The 17,025-nt window shown below is 39.2% G+C and overlaps 1 protein-coding gene across 3 annotated transcripts in view; it reads left to right on the forward strand.

Annotated features, from left to right (window-relative positions):
- LOC131236659 (uncharacterized) overlaps positions 1–17,025 on the forward strand; it is an 85,369-nt gene that overhangs the window by 31,909 nt on the left and 36,435 nt on the right. For all 3 annotated transcript variants that reach the window (XM_058233976.1, XM_058233977.1, XM_058233978.1), the window contains 2 exons: positions 8,949–8,993; positions 9,778–9,885. In XM_058233976.1, coding sequence (XP_058089959.1) covers positions 8,949–8,993; positions 9,778–9,885 — 153 coding nt within the window. The remainder of the gene's footprint in view (positions 1–8,948; positions 8,994–9,777; positions 9,886–17,025) is intronic.

Genomic DNA, 17,025 nt, shown 5'->3' on the forward strand with positions numbered 1-17,025 from the left:
AAACGAAAGATTGTGGCCTTGGTATCGAGCATGTTGCAAGGACGATAATATTGATATATTATCAATATTAGCAACAATATTGAAAACAACATACAACAATGTGCTCATAAAAAAAAATTGAAATAGGATTTTTTTTCAATAAACTAACTTTCTATGTTATCTCTACATTGATGATATTATTGAAATATCACTGATACACTTGTGATACAAGCGTCATTACACAGTCGAAAATTATGGCGATACATTGGCGATATCGATTCATTGGCAATGCAAGCAACGCCTGGAATTGACACAATTGAAAATATTGGCGATATCAATACGTTGGCAATACTTAGCAATGCATTGCTAATGTCTGGAATTTCTAATACTACCGGTGTTATTGGTATCGCTACTTGTGTTACTTATCAATATCGCCAAGCTAGAGATAACAATGATATCGAAGATATTTCGATAATATTGGAGATAATTCAAAAAATGCCTGCAGGTTGGTATTCGTCTAACAAAATGATATCTATCTATGCATTATCCACATTCAATCGAAATGAATTCATAATTTTATTGATGCACCATCATATACTAGCTAAATATACATACACGTCCAAAATACATATGGCCAAATACACACACACGTCCAAAGTATTTCTCGCAAAATATACATGAACCTGTTTGCCAAAAGATGAAGTGTAGGGCATTCAAGCAGACTAGTAGGGGGTACATTACAACTCCAAAGATCAAATGAGTCAAAAAAATAACATCATATAAGTCCAAAAAATAACATATGGGATGAGATGTTAGCTTGAGAACTAAAAGACCAGATTTGTAAAACGCCATATACCAACCATACCAAAACACACCCAATCACTGTGGACAACAAACACCATTATTTACATGGTGTTCTGTAGATGGTCAGGCACGAGCATTTGTAACCATTCAAGTTTATATGGCTCAGGCAGTGTTAGGAACAATGTTGCCTTTTCCTCGTCCGTCGACATTATGTTTCCCACGATCAAGATATCAGTGTGTGACAATCCAACCACTTCTTGTAGGTCATTCATCACTCGTGTCATCCTGGACTCAACTGGTCATTGGTTAAATGATATATCTAGTTTGTCAACCGCATTAGCCACAAACGATATTCCATTATGGAATGCCTCTTGGAAAGTCATTGGTCTAGGCTTCTTCTTAGACCCCGATGAGTTAGGAGTACTCTGTGAAGCATGACCTACAGGAATCGTGATGCGGTGTGATTGAGACTCGGCACCACAACAATCATATGACCAACGGATCTTCCGTCCTGTATGACCTACAACATCATCGAATGATAGTTGGACTGGGTCCTTGAATTGTTGAGGAGAATTAGTGGACTTGTCAACTTCTCTTTTCCGTCTTTGGCCTCCTAGTCATGATGTGTTCCCCGTAACATGGAAATGATCAGTAGCACGGTCCTGTCCCGCCACGTACCATAGGTTGTCATACCTATGGATTGGCTTCCCACGAATTTTTGCAACTCTCGGATGGGACTGTACGTATAATGAGGCAAGAAGATATAGGGAAACATTATTACACATACGGTTATATATAAATTGGATACGTAATAATGCAATTCATCGACCAAGTATTGATAATGGTTATACCCTAATGTAACCGTCACAGACTTCATGTGTAGCCACCACCATCTTCAGAGTATCATCCTAGCCAACTCCAAATGCATTAAGCATATCTCGGATGTCATTGCAAGTTTGCTTCAAAGTGTGCATGCGGTCGATGACATTCCGAGGCGTTAATGACATACAAAGATTTTTATATAACTCATTGCACACGATCGTGTAGGCCTCTCGTTTCGTGTCGTTAATTGTCCTATAGGCTATAGCCTAATGCAATTTGTTCTAATAATGAAATCAGTAAAACCTTATCCATTGGATCATCCCAACGAATGATCTCATTTTTTGACCCCGCAATTGGAGAAAACTTTGCCTTAGCTTTTCCTTTCTCTAGTGATTTATGTGGTGATTTCCCAGGCGCCTTCATCGGAGAGTTAGTAGGTGTTGATTTGGTATTACGCGTTGTTGGCGCCATTGTACCTACAACCTATCGTTAATGAAGTCCAATTTCATCGTATGATACATCAATTAAAACAAGTAATGGCAGAATGTGTAGCACACATGGGAATATAAAATAACTAAACTTCATGAAACAATCTACTAAAAATATGCATCACATAACAGTAAGCCCACTACATTATGCATGAAACAATCATAGTACATGATGTACTACAAATCAATATAAAGAAGGTAATAAATTCAAAGTTTGTTTGTGATATGCAATTAAATAAGAAAAAACATAAATTGTTCATTGACATCCTGAATGTTGATAATCAGTCCACATCCTAGACACAATCTGATCCCAAAACGTTATCCACTCTTCCCTCTGATGATGGCTTACATTCGTTACTAGCATAATATCGTCTAGATGATCTCCTTGAATTGGACTTATCGTGTGCTCTTGGTCTTCCTCTGAACAGATAGTTCCTTGAGGAATTTGTCCCTCTTGCACTTCGGATGAAATTGTGAAGGACAACACATGCAAGTGGAAACTTCACTAGTGTTCAAATCTTGTACTAAGGCACCATCTTCAATATGGGTAACCATGACTTCAGCATACCATAACACTGTTCAATTACATCACGTAACTGGGCATGGCGATAATTGAACAACTCTTTGGGGTTAGAAGGAGCACGTTCAGTTTGGTACTCATGCAAATGATACTGAACACCACGATATGGTGCCGTGAATCCAGGTGTATGTGCATATCCTGCATCTACAACATAGTATTTACTATTTACCTACATTATAGGCTAATATAAGTCACTTATGCTCTTATGTAAATATTTAATAATGGGCATATGAAACGTGTAGATAAACGTAAGATTTTACTGGGTGGGATAATCAATGGAGCTTCTGAATGTAACAAAGCACATTGTAAAACATGGGCATCTGAGGCTGAACCCTCCCAACCAGCCATAATTAATGTAAAGTTCATATCAAATGAACAAACTCCCAATACGTTTTGAGATAAGAATCCCTTCAGATTACGGTAGGGTGCACTAGTTATGGATGGGACAAATGCGGGTATATGTGTTCCATCGATTGCACCAACGTAGTCCTATATATCATAGTACACGACTAAAATTATAACTTCAAACCAGATATACAATTCCATTACATGATGCAAGAAGACTTAGTTCGGTGAAATTACCTCGAAATAGCAACTCCGATTTGGATTGCTGGCGATTTCGGGAGGTGTTCCAGGACTAGGTTGCTTCACAAATTCCGAGTAAAGAGAAATGATCACCTAAAGTACCTTATTGAAGCACCTACTCACAGTTTCTCTTGAATGAATGAAATGATGACCAATCACTCTGTTCCTTACGTTATGTCCTACGGTGTGGAGGAACATTACAAGTTGCTCCTTGATTGACACCGTTCTACCCTCTCCAAGTGCATTCCTCTCTTTTAGCTAATCACACAAGCGGAAGAATGACCCTTTACCCATCCTCAATTGATTTAGACAATCATTTTTGCTAGCCCTAATTATAGTGTTAATGATTCATCTTCGCTCAGCATCACATCTTCTTCTTTCTTGGAGCCCGCATCACGTGGATGCGAAACAACTCGGTGGCTCCAAACGCACTTGTGATTGCCGCCAAGGTTGTGGCAAATGCAGTTGCCCTTCTCTTCTTTCATTCCTCGTTGCCCATAATTTTGCTGAATATATACAATACAAATTGGATATGTAGCCCACTTTTTATAGTAGACATATTTGTGTGGAACCATTATAGTTTTAGCAAAAATTCAAGAGAGTTTGCAATCACAATAAGCCAATTCATCCAGGTTTGATCTCACACGCTGATATAGACTGAAATGGACACATCCAATCACAATGTTCCATTATCTTCATTCATAAGTACAATGAGATATATCTAACCACATATGGATGGAGGAAACATGCCCATGCATCCAATGTGCAGTTGAGAATTTAGTTTATCTCTATATTTTTCATTTTTCATAATAATTATATGATGTGTATGTATACAATAGATATAATATAATACACCCTTTTCCCACCATTAAAGCATAAAAAAAGTGGAGGAGAGGAACCCATGCATTCAATGTGCACCATTATTTTCATTTTTCATGATGTTCCCTACCTATGAAGGTGTACAATGGATTTTATCACAAACACTTCCACAAATACATGAGAGATTTTGGTGCCATGGAAGCATAAGAAAAAACGAGATGGAAAATTCGCAAACTGCCCTGCCCCAGGATGTTTTCAGCGGTAGGCATTCAAACCTCACTGTTTCCTGTGGTAAGGTCCACTTGAGCATTCTATCTGCCTCATTTTTGGGCTCACACGTAAAAAATGATATGTGAAAATGGTTGGACAACGTGGATGTAACACATACATTACGGTAGGCCCTACATAGCCCCTGATAGGACCATCTGTCTATACCTAAGTCTTGGTGGGAAGGTACCCAATCCCCGCCCACGCAAGCAGATACATAAGGAAGATTTATTTATTATTATTATTTTTTTGGTTACTGATTAAGCTAGGAAACAGAATTGAGATGGTAGATTAAATACATGCATCAGATTGGGGCCCATCTGAATTTCTAGGAAGATTAAGCTAGGAAATAGATTTGAGACGGTAGATTATAAACCCATGCATTGGAATGGGGGGGACCATTGGCCGTTACAGATACATAAAAAATAATTTTATCTTCTTTTTGTACTGATTAAGCTAGGAAATAGATTTGAGATGGTAGATTATAAACACATGCATCAAATTGGGGACTCTCAACCATTACAGATATATAAGAAAGATTTTATTTAGTGATTAAGCTAGGAAACAGATTTGAGATGGTATATTATAAACACATGCATCAGATTGAGGACCATCAACCATTACAGATATATAAAAATGATTTTTTTTTTTTTTTTTTTTTTTTTTTTAGTGATTAAGCTAGGAAACATATTTGAGATGGTAGATAATAAACAAATGCATCGGATTGGGAATCATCAACCATTACAAATATATAAGAAAGATTTTTTATTTTTTTATACTAATTAAGCTAGGAAACAGATTTGAGATGGTAGATTATAACACATGCATCAGATTTGGGACCATAAACCATTACAGATATATAAGAAAGAATTATTTATTTATTTATTTTTTATTGATTAAGCTAGGTAACAGATTTGAAATGGTAGATTAAACACATGCATTGACCTTACATCATATGTGCATGTTTAATGAGGATGAAAATGGAGCAGTGGCTTACCTTATGAGTAGTCGGTGGAAATGGCTTAGGATGTTGCATAAAGCAGTGCTATGGAGAAGGTGGTTGTTGAAATATATGATCGTTGTTCCCTTGTTCCTCGTATCGAAGAATCTTCTTCTGAATTCTTCCACCCACATCATGAGAAGGCCACAAAAAAGGATTCAGATTAGGTAGAACAACTCAAGCATTCAGATTATCGACTGTGCATGCAAAGGGAAGATGAAGATGGGCGGTCACTCTTACCAATCAATCCTTTTGTATTGGTTTCCTCGGCCACTGTCTGTAGACCTTCTTCTCTTCCGAGTAAAGCCCTGCTTGAAGAATCGTCCCTCTGAACTTGACGACATAAACCCTATTGTTTGCGTTATGATGAAGGATGTTGGGAATATCGCATGCTTTTTCAGAGATGGGTGATGGCCATGGCAGTCTCCGGTCTTCGTCTGCTCAAAGTGCAGAAGCAATAATGTTTCAGATAATAGCTTACTTGAGGGTCCACTGATTCCTATGGACCCACAGACTTCCCATCTGTCAACGGTCATCTCCCAGATATGGTAATGAAATGCAGATTTTCTGTTTGATATACATTGGAAAATGGTGACCGAACGCACAACGGAAGATACAAATGCCTTTACCTCTATCTCCGGTACGACCCCATCTGTAGGGCCCAAGCACTACCTGTATGACACATCCACGTCATCCATCCATTATAGGATAGGAACTTAGTCCCTGGGCCCAAAAATGAAGCATAACCAAACTTTAGGTGGGCCACCACCTCCTCAAATGGCGGATATATCCCCTTAAGGAGGACTAAACGGCTTAGATCTTTTTAAGCCTTCTGAAATGGTCCCCCATGTTTGATGTTCCCACACGTGTTTGGCCCCATCAACTGGTTTCATTGTGATCTACCTCATAGAAAGATGAAGGTGGGCCGTATGTCGAAAATGATAGTGCACCATTAATTTGTCAACTTTCCTTAATGTGGACCACTTGAACTGGGTTATGCGGTTTTGATTAGTTCAACGTCGCTGCAATGGTATTGCAGAGTGGTTGGACGGCTTTGATCGGTTACACGTACCCATGGGTGGGACCCAAGCCATGCAATGCACAATAACATATACTACAGGCACAACACCGAATAACAAATCCACACGAAAAGCCTTGATTTCTCCTGCGGCTTCTAGATGAGCTATCAACATCCCAACAAATGAATGCAACTGTCTCTACCAAACACCCGGCGTGAGTAATGATGGTGCTTTTGCCACCATTTACTTCATTTTCATAGCTATCAAACAGGGCCTAAAGGGTAGATACATGATGTAGGATTGTACTATCCAGATAGGGTCTACAATGGACCCCACTGCTGGTCATGTAAGATTGTGCCTGATTTGTGGTCCAATTGGACTGAGGGCCCAAAGCCCACATAGTCAATTGGATGGCATGGTACAGCATACGGTTGGACCATGGGGCCCACAACCACAACTTGATCACAAATTTGGACTTATGTACCAACTGTAGGAAATTAAATAGTTCTATATTCCAACCTGTTTGGTATTCTTGGAATTTTATACCAAATTGCACGGAACCCATATACCATATGGCTGTCCAAAGAAGCCTATATGGTTGGTTTGTAAGTAGTTTCGTAAGTTTTGGATTTATATTTTGTATTTTACTCGATTGTTTTATTTTATCATACGTTAGGGATTGTTTAAGAAAGGAATCTTGTTGGGCCTGTATGCTTTTAGCCTTTCCTTCTTTGCTTTTAATTAGGGCTTCCTAAAGGTTATGTATGCACGCATAGCCATATGGGTTAGCATAGATTTATGAGATCTTTTATGACTAGGAATTGGCTTTTCTTGTTTCCTGCAATGGGATTCAAGGACCTGGGCTAGGACCATGTTTGGAAACCATGGATTCCATGCCAAACAATGGAAAATGAAAAGGGTTTTCCTTTGATGTGGCGATTTCTTTTGTTTGCATAGAAAAGAAAAGGATGGATTCCACCAAACAATCATTACTCTTTCCCATATTTTGGATTCTTGGCACAAGAAACTAGGTGAGTATTATGAGATGAATATAAGATTTCCACTTGCCATCCAAACAAGAACTCAAAATTGGATTCCATGTTTCAATAGTTCCCACGTAAATCATCATTGCATGATTATTATTTTCTTTCTTTTCCCTTGGATTCCATGTATCCAAACATGCCCTAGAGGTATGATTCTTCTAAAGCGCTTTGGTGCAACTTCATTGGGCTTTGTGTGGAGAGCTTTCACATATCTTTCTTTGCTGAATTATTGGGCCAATTGAAGAGCTATTGGAGCATCTAAAGATGAAATGGGTAATCAAAAAATTGGTACGTACTTGGATCCGTACTGTTCTAGTTCCATTTCGTCTTGGTGCTGCATTAATTGACAAAAGCAAGATCCAGCTGGGTTAAGAAATAGATAAGGTACAATCAGCCATAAACTGCATTTTGGTTATAAGTAATAACAAGGGATTATAAAGCTCACTGAAGATTCCAACTACAGGTCACTAAGAATGCGTGTCATCTTGTGATATTCAATATAACAGGATGGATGACAGATGATTTCTTTTGGATTAGATCTGCAGTTCTGAGACTTCTAACCTTTTTAGCTATCCCTTTTATAGAGGCGATCCATCCAAGGAGTTAAGAGAGGATATGGATCTATTGATGGAATGATATGTGGATCATTTTTTGTAGTGGTTCTCTGGAGTACAAGAAGGGTAAAGGAGGAGGAGACATGATTCAATAATAATATGAAGAAGACATGGCTAGATCTTGAGGTTGGACATGTATGGCAATGAGAACTTGAATAAAACACATTTTCTTTTCATTAAATTTCATTGGAGGTTTTTATTTTGTTGGCACAAAGCTTCGGTTCTCTCTCTAGGAAAAAAAAACTTCTGAAGTGAACTTGTCTGGTTTGGGACTTTAGTTGAGTTAATTGTCTGGTTTGAGACTCGAGTTAGGTTATGCCCAGAATTTGGCAGTTTCCTAATCCTTGCATGTATATTATTGCTTGATTTCGAGGCATTTATACTTCTTCTCTAACAAGTTTCACGATAAGTTTCTGTTTCTTTAACTCTTCTTGGTTGTGATGCTCTAACTGCTGCCCAGCCTGGCTAAAGGAGTGTCTACGTCTGGTAGGCATCTGATTGTTGAAATTTTGCTTAGCAATCATGAGAAAAAAGAAGCTGATCCCAAATAGCTGGGGCAAGGCTGTGATGAATGACTATGACGACGATAAGTACCCAATGAAGGGGATATTGTAGCCGAGCTTGAGAATATTGCAATCCGTGTTCAGACTATTACTATTCTCAATCTACTTTCATTGCATGCTATGTTTAAGTTTTGATTAGGTAATCTGTAAATGAAGAGGTTTTTGATGGTGAACTCGTGAGCAGTGCAGTCCTTGCATTGTTTCCCACATCTCTTTCTCGGTCCAGTAGTTGAGTTGGCAACCTTTTCCTTAACATGCCACTTTGTTCTATGCGTACACATGAATATTTGAATCAATCTGGGTCACTAGTTTTTTGGCTTCAAGGATAGGTGAGGCTTTCTGAGTCTAAAATGTTTTTATTTCAGGTCTTTGAGCAGTCCCTGCGATCAACTTTTTTGAGCCTCGAAGAGGTAAGGCAGGATACCATCATCAACTTTATTTAATGAAGCATGAAGCTGAGTTTTCTTGGTAAATGCTTGCATGTTGAACCTCTTCTTCTTCTTTTTATCAATTATGTCCCATGGCTCAGAAAGTGATTGCTACTAGCATCTTTCATTATTAGATGCTAATTTACGGAAGTCAAAAGTCAGACTTAGATTTAACCAAATTTGGAGCCACAGGGAATGGATGCTGGAATGTAAAAAAACCCCGTGCGGAGATTGACTAGCCACGGGAGCGCAAGTGAGATCAATGGGGCCAAAAATGGCTCTCTTGTTAGAAATAGATACCAACATGCTTATTGATTAGCACCCGGTAATGGTTATGTTAGTCATGATATTCTGTTGTACCATTCCAGAATTACAAATTCTTGGTGTACCATATATAATCTATAATGTATCTTAGATGTCCAAAGGTTGTCCAGAGCATCCTTTCTACTGAAGTGCAATAGCATTGTGCCAGAACATGAATATCAAGGCGTTAGACTTAAGGCCATAAAAAGTTTGTAGAACTTAGATAAAGAACACAATTCCACAACCTTGTGAGCTCGTTGGTTGAGAAAGTGTAGCAGTGAAGGAAACTTACCTCTCTTCAGTTATTGAAAGTGCTTTTGTTGTAACGTGTTCGTTTATTTTCTGAGAAGTCATCTATACCCCAAAATTGTCTTCATTTATGATTTCTTCTCACTTTCAGCCCTTTGTTTTGGAGCAGAAAGTCCGAAGGTGATTAATGTGTTACTGTACACTGTGTTTCCAGTATATGGATGTGTTCCTCACTCGAATAGATGGCTTAAGACGGAGAATTTCTTTAGCTAGTGCAATGGAGGATGACCTGGACTACAGGGTGATAAGAGAGACATTTCAGGTTATTTTTATATTTGCTTCTAAATCACATATATCTTCCTTCTGGTCTTCTTTTGACCCACTAGGTAAATTCAGTAAGCTGGTTTCATATTTTTCCTTGGTTTTATTGTCTTCTCCATAGGCTTTGATTGTTTCCATAAATGTCTTTGGTCATGAAAAACTTGCCATTTGTTAGGCATTGGTGTGAACACTGAACAGTTCTATTCTTTTCTTGGTTTGCATGGAGCTGCATTAATAATTGTGGATTACTTTGGGGTGTCAACAAAGCCATATGATTGGCCTTGTATTGGGATTTGTTTAGGTTACGGCTTTACAAGGATGGGGTTCTACCTTGAAACTATAGATTTTGATACGTGTGTGCACTTGCCCACATGCACACTCATACACACCTGCGCGCATAGATACACATTTGAGAGTCTCACATACAACTAGTTGCTGTTGAGTTATGGTCCATCCAGCGCATAATTGCCAACTTTTCATGTGTTTGGCATCCAACCCATCCAGAATGTTGACTCACCATAGAGATCCCTTATCTAAAAAAATAGGCTGATCCATTCATTAGATGGGCCAAAAGTGTACTTGAATCAGATCGAGGATGTCCATTTTCTGTGGTGTGGCCAACATGATTAGTGGATTGGCCATTTTTGTGGTCATGTTCTTCATGGTGGGTCCCTTTGTTTTGGGGGCGGTGGTGGAGCCACTTTCGAGTCAGATCCAATGACACTGTGTGCGTAGTGGGCATCCTACCAGTTGGGTGAATAGTTGCTGTCCACCCAATGGCTAACTTTCAACATGTCATAGGTGGACCACACTCGTTTACTTATTTATTTATCAGTGCCTAAGCATTATTTTCTTTGGTGTGGCCCACATGATGAGTGGATGGGACTGATTTATCCACAAGGTGATCCACCTATTGGACAGGTGGGATGTTGCATGCACATGATTTGCTGAAGCTTATCTGTGCAGGGTGGACGCTAACTTATTGTCGGCCAGTTGGATGTGAGTGCTTCTCTCTCTCTCTCTATACGTATACATACATAAATACTCGACCAGTTGGATGTGTGTGTGTGTGTGTGTGTATACATATAAACAAATGAGAGGTTTGGATCAATGAATGATCATGCCACATGTCACCTATAAGTTCTGGGGACATTACTAACATTCCCATGAAGGTGGGATGGTAGCATTTTCTGTGAAAGGTTTGGGTCAATGAATGGCCATGCCACAACTCACTTAAAAACTTTGGGGACATTTCGAACATTCCCATGAAAGTGGGGATAGTATCAGTTCTGTGTGTGGGGCAAGGTATTCAATAATGGTAACGGTGGCTGCAATGGCCAGCCTTATCGCCATTATGATATGGGCTGTAACAGCCGTTATGGCCCGTAACGGTCTTTTTTTTATTTTTTAAAAAGAAACCACTATATCGGCCTCGTATCAACCCTTTATGGGCTTGTATTGGTCTATTACAGCCTTGTATCGGCCCTTTACGGGCCATTTCTTTTCAAAGGTGTTATGACCCCATATCGCGTAATAGGCACCATCCTTACTGTTATGTAACAGCCATTATGGCCTTAACATAATCGTTTTTGAACACCATGGTGTGGAGAGATGATCTCATGTAGGGCTATCAACGGGTCGGGCTTGGGCCTAGCAAATGCACAAATTTGAATAGGCCCACCCTGAGCAGTTAAAAAATGTGGCTCGAAGCCTGGATTGTTGATAGCCCTAGTCCCATGCGAGCAGTGCCGTAGGGGATTTTGCGTGTGAGCAAATGTGGGTGTACCTTGAGTTTGGGGGTGGTATGGGGGATGTGTGTGAGCAAATGAGAGTGTAGCTCAGGTGGGCCCCACTGTGATGTGTATGTGACATCCACCCTGAGCATCAGAAGTGTCACCCAATTTAGGTCTAGGGCAAAGAATCAAGTCCATCCGTGATTCACGTGGGCCACATGAGTGGGAATAGTGAAGAAATGCCCACCCATCAAATTGTTTCCCTTGGTGTGGCCCACTTGCGGATGGGGCCGATTTTTGAGCCCAGAGCCTAACGCGTGGTGACTCTCTAATGGTTAGAGTGGATGCCCCCCACCCAAAAAAAATAAAATAAAATAAAATAAATCAAGGGTGGGCATCTCTCTTTCAACTGTTTCCCTTGGCATGGCTTGCTTGAATCACGGATTAGCTTAATTTGGGCCCAGGGCCTAAAATTGGGTGACACACCTAATGGTTGGAGTAGATGTCTCACACACACCATGGTGGCCCAACCGTTTCCTATGGTGTTGCCTACCTTTATCATGGATCCACTTTTTTTGGGCCCTGGGCCTAAATTTGAGGGATGCATTTGATGGTTGGAGTGGATTTCACATACATATCATGGTAGGGCATCACGGTGGGTCATGAGACTTTGTTCGTGCGAATGGTCTCTTGCTGCATTGCTCACATGAGACCGGTCCTCCATTTATGCATATGATATGTCTCTAGCGCTCTTGGAGCACATTTAAGTTATAGTGCTCCTGATTGCGCTGAGATGCTTAGACAGTCCAATCAATTGATCTAGCTTGTTCATTAGGTCCAACACACATATCATGGCTACCATGCAAACATCACACCTATTTGACAGTATTAACTATTTGATTAGCGGCCTTTAATATGGACGGTCAAGAATGTTTACATAAAAATAGGTTCAATCGACAATTTTATCCATCTATTTGTTAGGGAACATCATGTGTTGCTTATGATTATAAAAGAATGACTTCTGTTAGGCAATCGTAACCATCCTTATCCATGGTCTAGAAAGGATGGCTATAGAAAATAAGGCCAAGTCAAGGATGGATTGGATCATCAGATTGCTGCAATGTTTGGATGGTAGCCCATGAAATGTGTTTTGGACTTGTGGATATTGTTCTATTTTATGTTGATTGATTGGATTGTCCTAGTAACTGATGCAAGTAGGAGCACTATAACTTATGGTACTCTAAGAGCACTGGAGCATTTTCCTATTAAAATTTGATCACTTGCAGTTGACCATACCATATTGTTAACTAGTTGTGGATGTTGGAGTGATAAAGTCCCTTGATATACATTGATACACCACACTCTAATAGCTTAAGCTTTTGGAGTAAATGGTTGTTTGACATGGTATCAGAGCAGGTCTTATGTGCGAATCTCGAGAGCAGCAAATATGCCTCGCTAATATATCATTCTCCCACGAGGGGTCAGGAAAAATCAGATCCGGCCCAGGCACTGGGAAATTAATCCCGGCCTATTTATGGTGTGAGTGTCCCTCCACCCTTATCAGTATGTTCCCGTGTGGAGTTCCCACCCCGCACGTGCGCCCGGCTTAAGCTTTTAGAGTAAATGGTTGTTTGACAGTGGGGCCCACTGTGATGTCTTAGACATAGGAACTATGCATAAGATGCACCCCATTATGAAAATGGATGTCTTGAAAGTCAGTCAGATCCAAAGCTTAGGTGGGTTGCACCTCAAGGAACAATGTAAAATCATGCCTAAAACCTCTAAAATCATGTCTTATGGCCCACCTAAGCTTTGAATGGCTGGAATTTTGGGCTACTCTTTCATCCAGGTGAGGCACACATGATGGACAAGTCCGATGCTATATATACAACATGTTTAGCTCCACACACAAACCTATGGTGGGCATCCCTTCTCTATTGTTCCCTGTAGTGCGGCCCACCTGGGTAATGGATCATGCTGATTTTGGGCTCTAGGCCTAACACTGGGAGCAGTGTTTTAAATAGCGGTAGCGTGTTGCGTAGAGTTCAACCCTCCGTAGCGTGTACCGTAAGATACATAATGCTTCTATTTTTTAATTTTTTTTAAAAAGAAAAAATGATAAATAGTAAGAAAAAAGCAATACACATGCACATCCACAAATACGCACACTACAGTGGTCCCCATGTGGGCCACACCGTAGAAAACAATGCAAATCCACCCATTCACACATTCAGTGGACCCCACGTGGGCCATACCATTGAAAGCAATGCAAATTCACCCCTTCACACACCTCGGTGGGCCCCACATAGGCCATATCACATAAAACAATCCATATCCATAGAGATATTGAAAAAGAAATGAAAAAAAATGATAAAAAACAAAAAAAACGCACAGTAACTGACATTTTAAAAAGGAAAAAATGCTCAAATAATAAGTTATTTTCATTGTACATTGAAAAAAATTCAAAAAAGAAGAAGAAAAAGAATGAGCATACCTATTATTATCTTAAGATGAGATTCAATTAATGAATACTCTAAAATTTGAAGCTCCACAGCCAACTAGAACCAGAATTGGGGAAATCTGATTTCCTCATCCTTTCTTCTCCAATGATCGTGAAACTGCACCAAATGGACCTCCTTGTAGTCTCCAACAATCGGCTAAAGAAGTCCCTTCGATGAGCTTTTGGATCACAAGATTGAAGATGGGGAGAGGAAGTTGCGTTTGGTTGAGGTTTCCAAGGGGTTTCTAATACCCTGTTCGATCGTTTTTTGCTACCTGCGCTACGCGCCCGCAGCATACGCTACGACCCCTGTAGCATACGCTAAGGGGATTTATGCTATTTGGTACACTAAGTAGCACTATGCTGCCTTTAAATTTTTATTTTTATTTTTATAAATTTTTTAAAATTATTTTTAAGTTAAGTGGTTGTGGTGTGAGTTCACCAATGTTTATAACAAAGTACACAAAAAAAAAAAAAAAAACTGCAGCGTAGTGCATGCTACCTGCGCTAGACGCTACGCGTCCGTAGCATACGCTACAGGGGATTTACGCTATTTGGTACGCTACGTAGTGTATGCTACCGCCACGCTACAAGCGCTACTCAAAACACTAACTGGGAGGTGCAATTGATGGACGGGTTGGATGTCTGACACATGTCCCACACAGAACTTTACTCTAAGGTATTTTAGAGAACTGGAAGTGATCAAATCACACACTGAGAGACACACACACACACACTCAGACACACACACACACACACACACACACACACCCACCTTAATTGCAGGGTTCTTCCATTCACCTAATGCTCTTGTTTCAGAATAGCAGATTTGCTCTTTCAATTCAATTTCTTCTGGGAACTGTGATAATCCATCACCCCCCCCCCCCAAGATAAACAATTTATCCTCTTATGTATGTGGGGGTTGTTGTTTCATCACCAAAAAAAGATACTAATTCTTTTAACTAATGGTCTTAAATCAATTACATGTTTATGAAGTTTTTAAGAAAATCTAACCCTATAGAAATGTATCACCCTTCGGAAAAAAAAAATATTGAAGTGTTTCTTTAATAAGTAGAGATGCAATGTATATATAGTATAACTTGATACACGCAATATAGGGTAACATCCCCATAAGTTTTAAAGGACGCACCGCATGGCCAATCATCAATACAGTTCTAACCTGCAGCCCATTGGTAGAGAGGGCATGTTTTAGCATTGAGGTCTTGGGTTCGAGCCCAACTTACTATAAAAAGGGCAATCATCAGTCTGGAACTCTAGATCATTGTCTGATATATTGTCCGAAACGGGTATGCGTTCTTCTAAACCAATATGTATCACCCAAAATGTACCGATATTGCCTATGAAAAATATGACCTTGTATCAGTGGTGATTGATACAGTATGCCGAAACTATTTTGCAAACCATGATCTAGACAGTCCATTCATTCATAGCAATAGGGCAAGCCATGGTGCAGCGATTGTGCCTATTGGATGCCCTAACCATCCGATCAATAGAATGAAAATGGGTAATAAAGATTAAGTGGAGAAGGAAAATAGGTGTAATCACCATCTTGAAACATTTATTCAAGAAGGTCTACTATGTATTGCTTGTGATTGCAAAGAAGCATCTTGGTTTGATGTTGCCAACCCTACCATCTATGGCTTGTATAGAATGGATGGTTGTAGCAAAATGGTCCGTATTCAAAGGGTTAGGATCACGGTTTGAAGACTCCCTAGTCCAATTCGATTCGTCCTGGTCGACTCGGACTCGAGTTGAATCGATACGTTGAGTCTTGCATGACAGGTTAGACTCAGTTGACTTGGTCCATGGGTTTCTTGAGTCTGGGGTTAGTCTTTTGAGTCAGTCCCCTGCAACGCAGCCTGATTTTGACCCTTTTCACCTTTTTCTATTTTCTTCCATTTTCACTCCATTTTTGCCTCTAAACCCTATACTAATGTTTTTAGTATTCGGCGATATCACTGATATACCCCACGATATATCCGTTATCCTAGTTGGGTGATACGATACCTAGCTTTAATATCCATTTTTCATGGTATCGTGCAATATATTGCACAATATCGCAATATATCGTGGATATCGAGATATCATGCGATATATCCACGCTCCCCCTTTCTAAATTCTTAATGTATCGTGCGATATATCGATACCGAGTGCGATATTGAAAGGGATAAAAGGAAACCGACACTATTTGTCTAGAAAATCTTTAAAAATTTACAAAAATTGATTTTTTGCACAAAAAAAAAAAAAAAAAAAAAGAAGAAAAGAAAAGGTAAATCTTCCTAGTATATTGTAAGGTGATTTTGACTAGTCCACTCTAGTTTGTTAGAAGAAAATCTTTGAAATTTCTCTGAAATCGCGATTGGATGCTTCTTGGTGTCAGATTCTACTAGGTGCATATTTTTTAGTTTTGATTTTTTAGTTTTTAGTTTTTATATGTTTTAAATAGTGTCAGATGGTAAAATATCCATGATTCTTTATGTTTTGTATGAAAAATTATGGATTTGGAACATCGATTTCAAGATTTGGGGAAGATGGGCCGAGCTGCGGAAAATTGGGAAAAAAATTAAAATTTCTAAAAATTTTAACAAATCGATTGCAATATTAGTGTCCAAACATGAAATCAAACATATATACAAATTGATCCACACATTGTTGGCCATTCGGGGATTTTTTCGGAAAAAAATAATTTTTAATTAAAAATTGTTAAAAAATATTTATTTTTTTGAAATCTACAAGTATATTTCCAGTTTTCTACTTTGTTTGCTTTTGAATGTAATGGTTGTGTTTCCATACATTTCTTACATTTATAAATTTTATGAATTTTCTTTGATAATAGTTGCATCAGTTCAGTCATACAATGCATAGATTATGACCCTAGACAAAGGAA

This window comes from Magnolia sinica, chromosome 2 (genome assembly GCF_029962835.1).
Source record: "Magnolia sinica isolate HGM2019 chromosome 2, MsV1, whole genome shotgun sequence".
Taxonomy (NCBI): domain Eukaryota; kingdom Viridiplantae; phylum Streptophyta; class Magnoliopsida; order Magnoliales; family Magnoliaceae; genus Magnolia; species Magnolia sinica.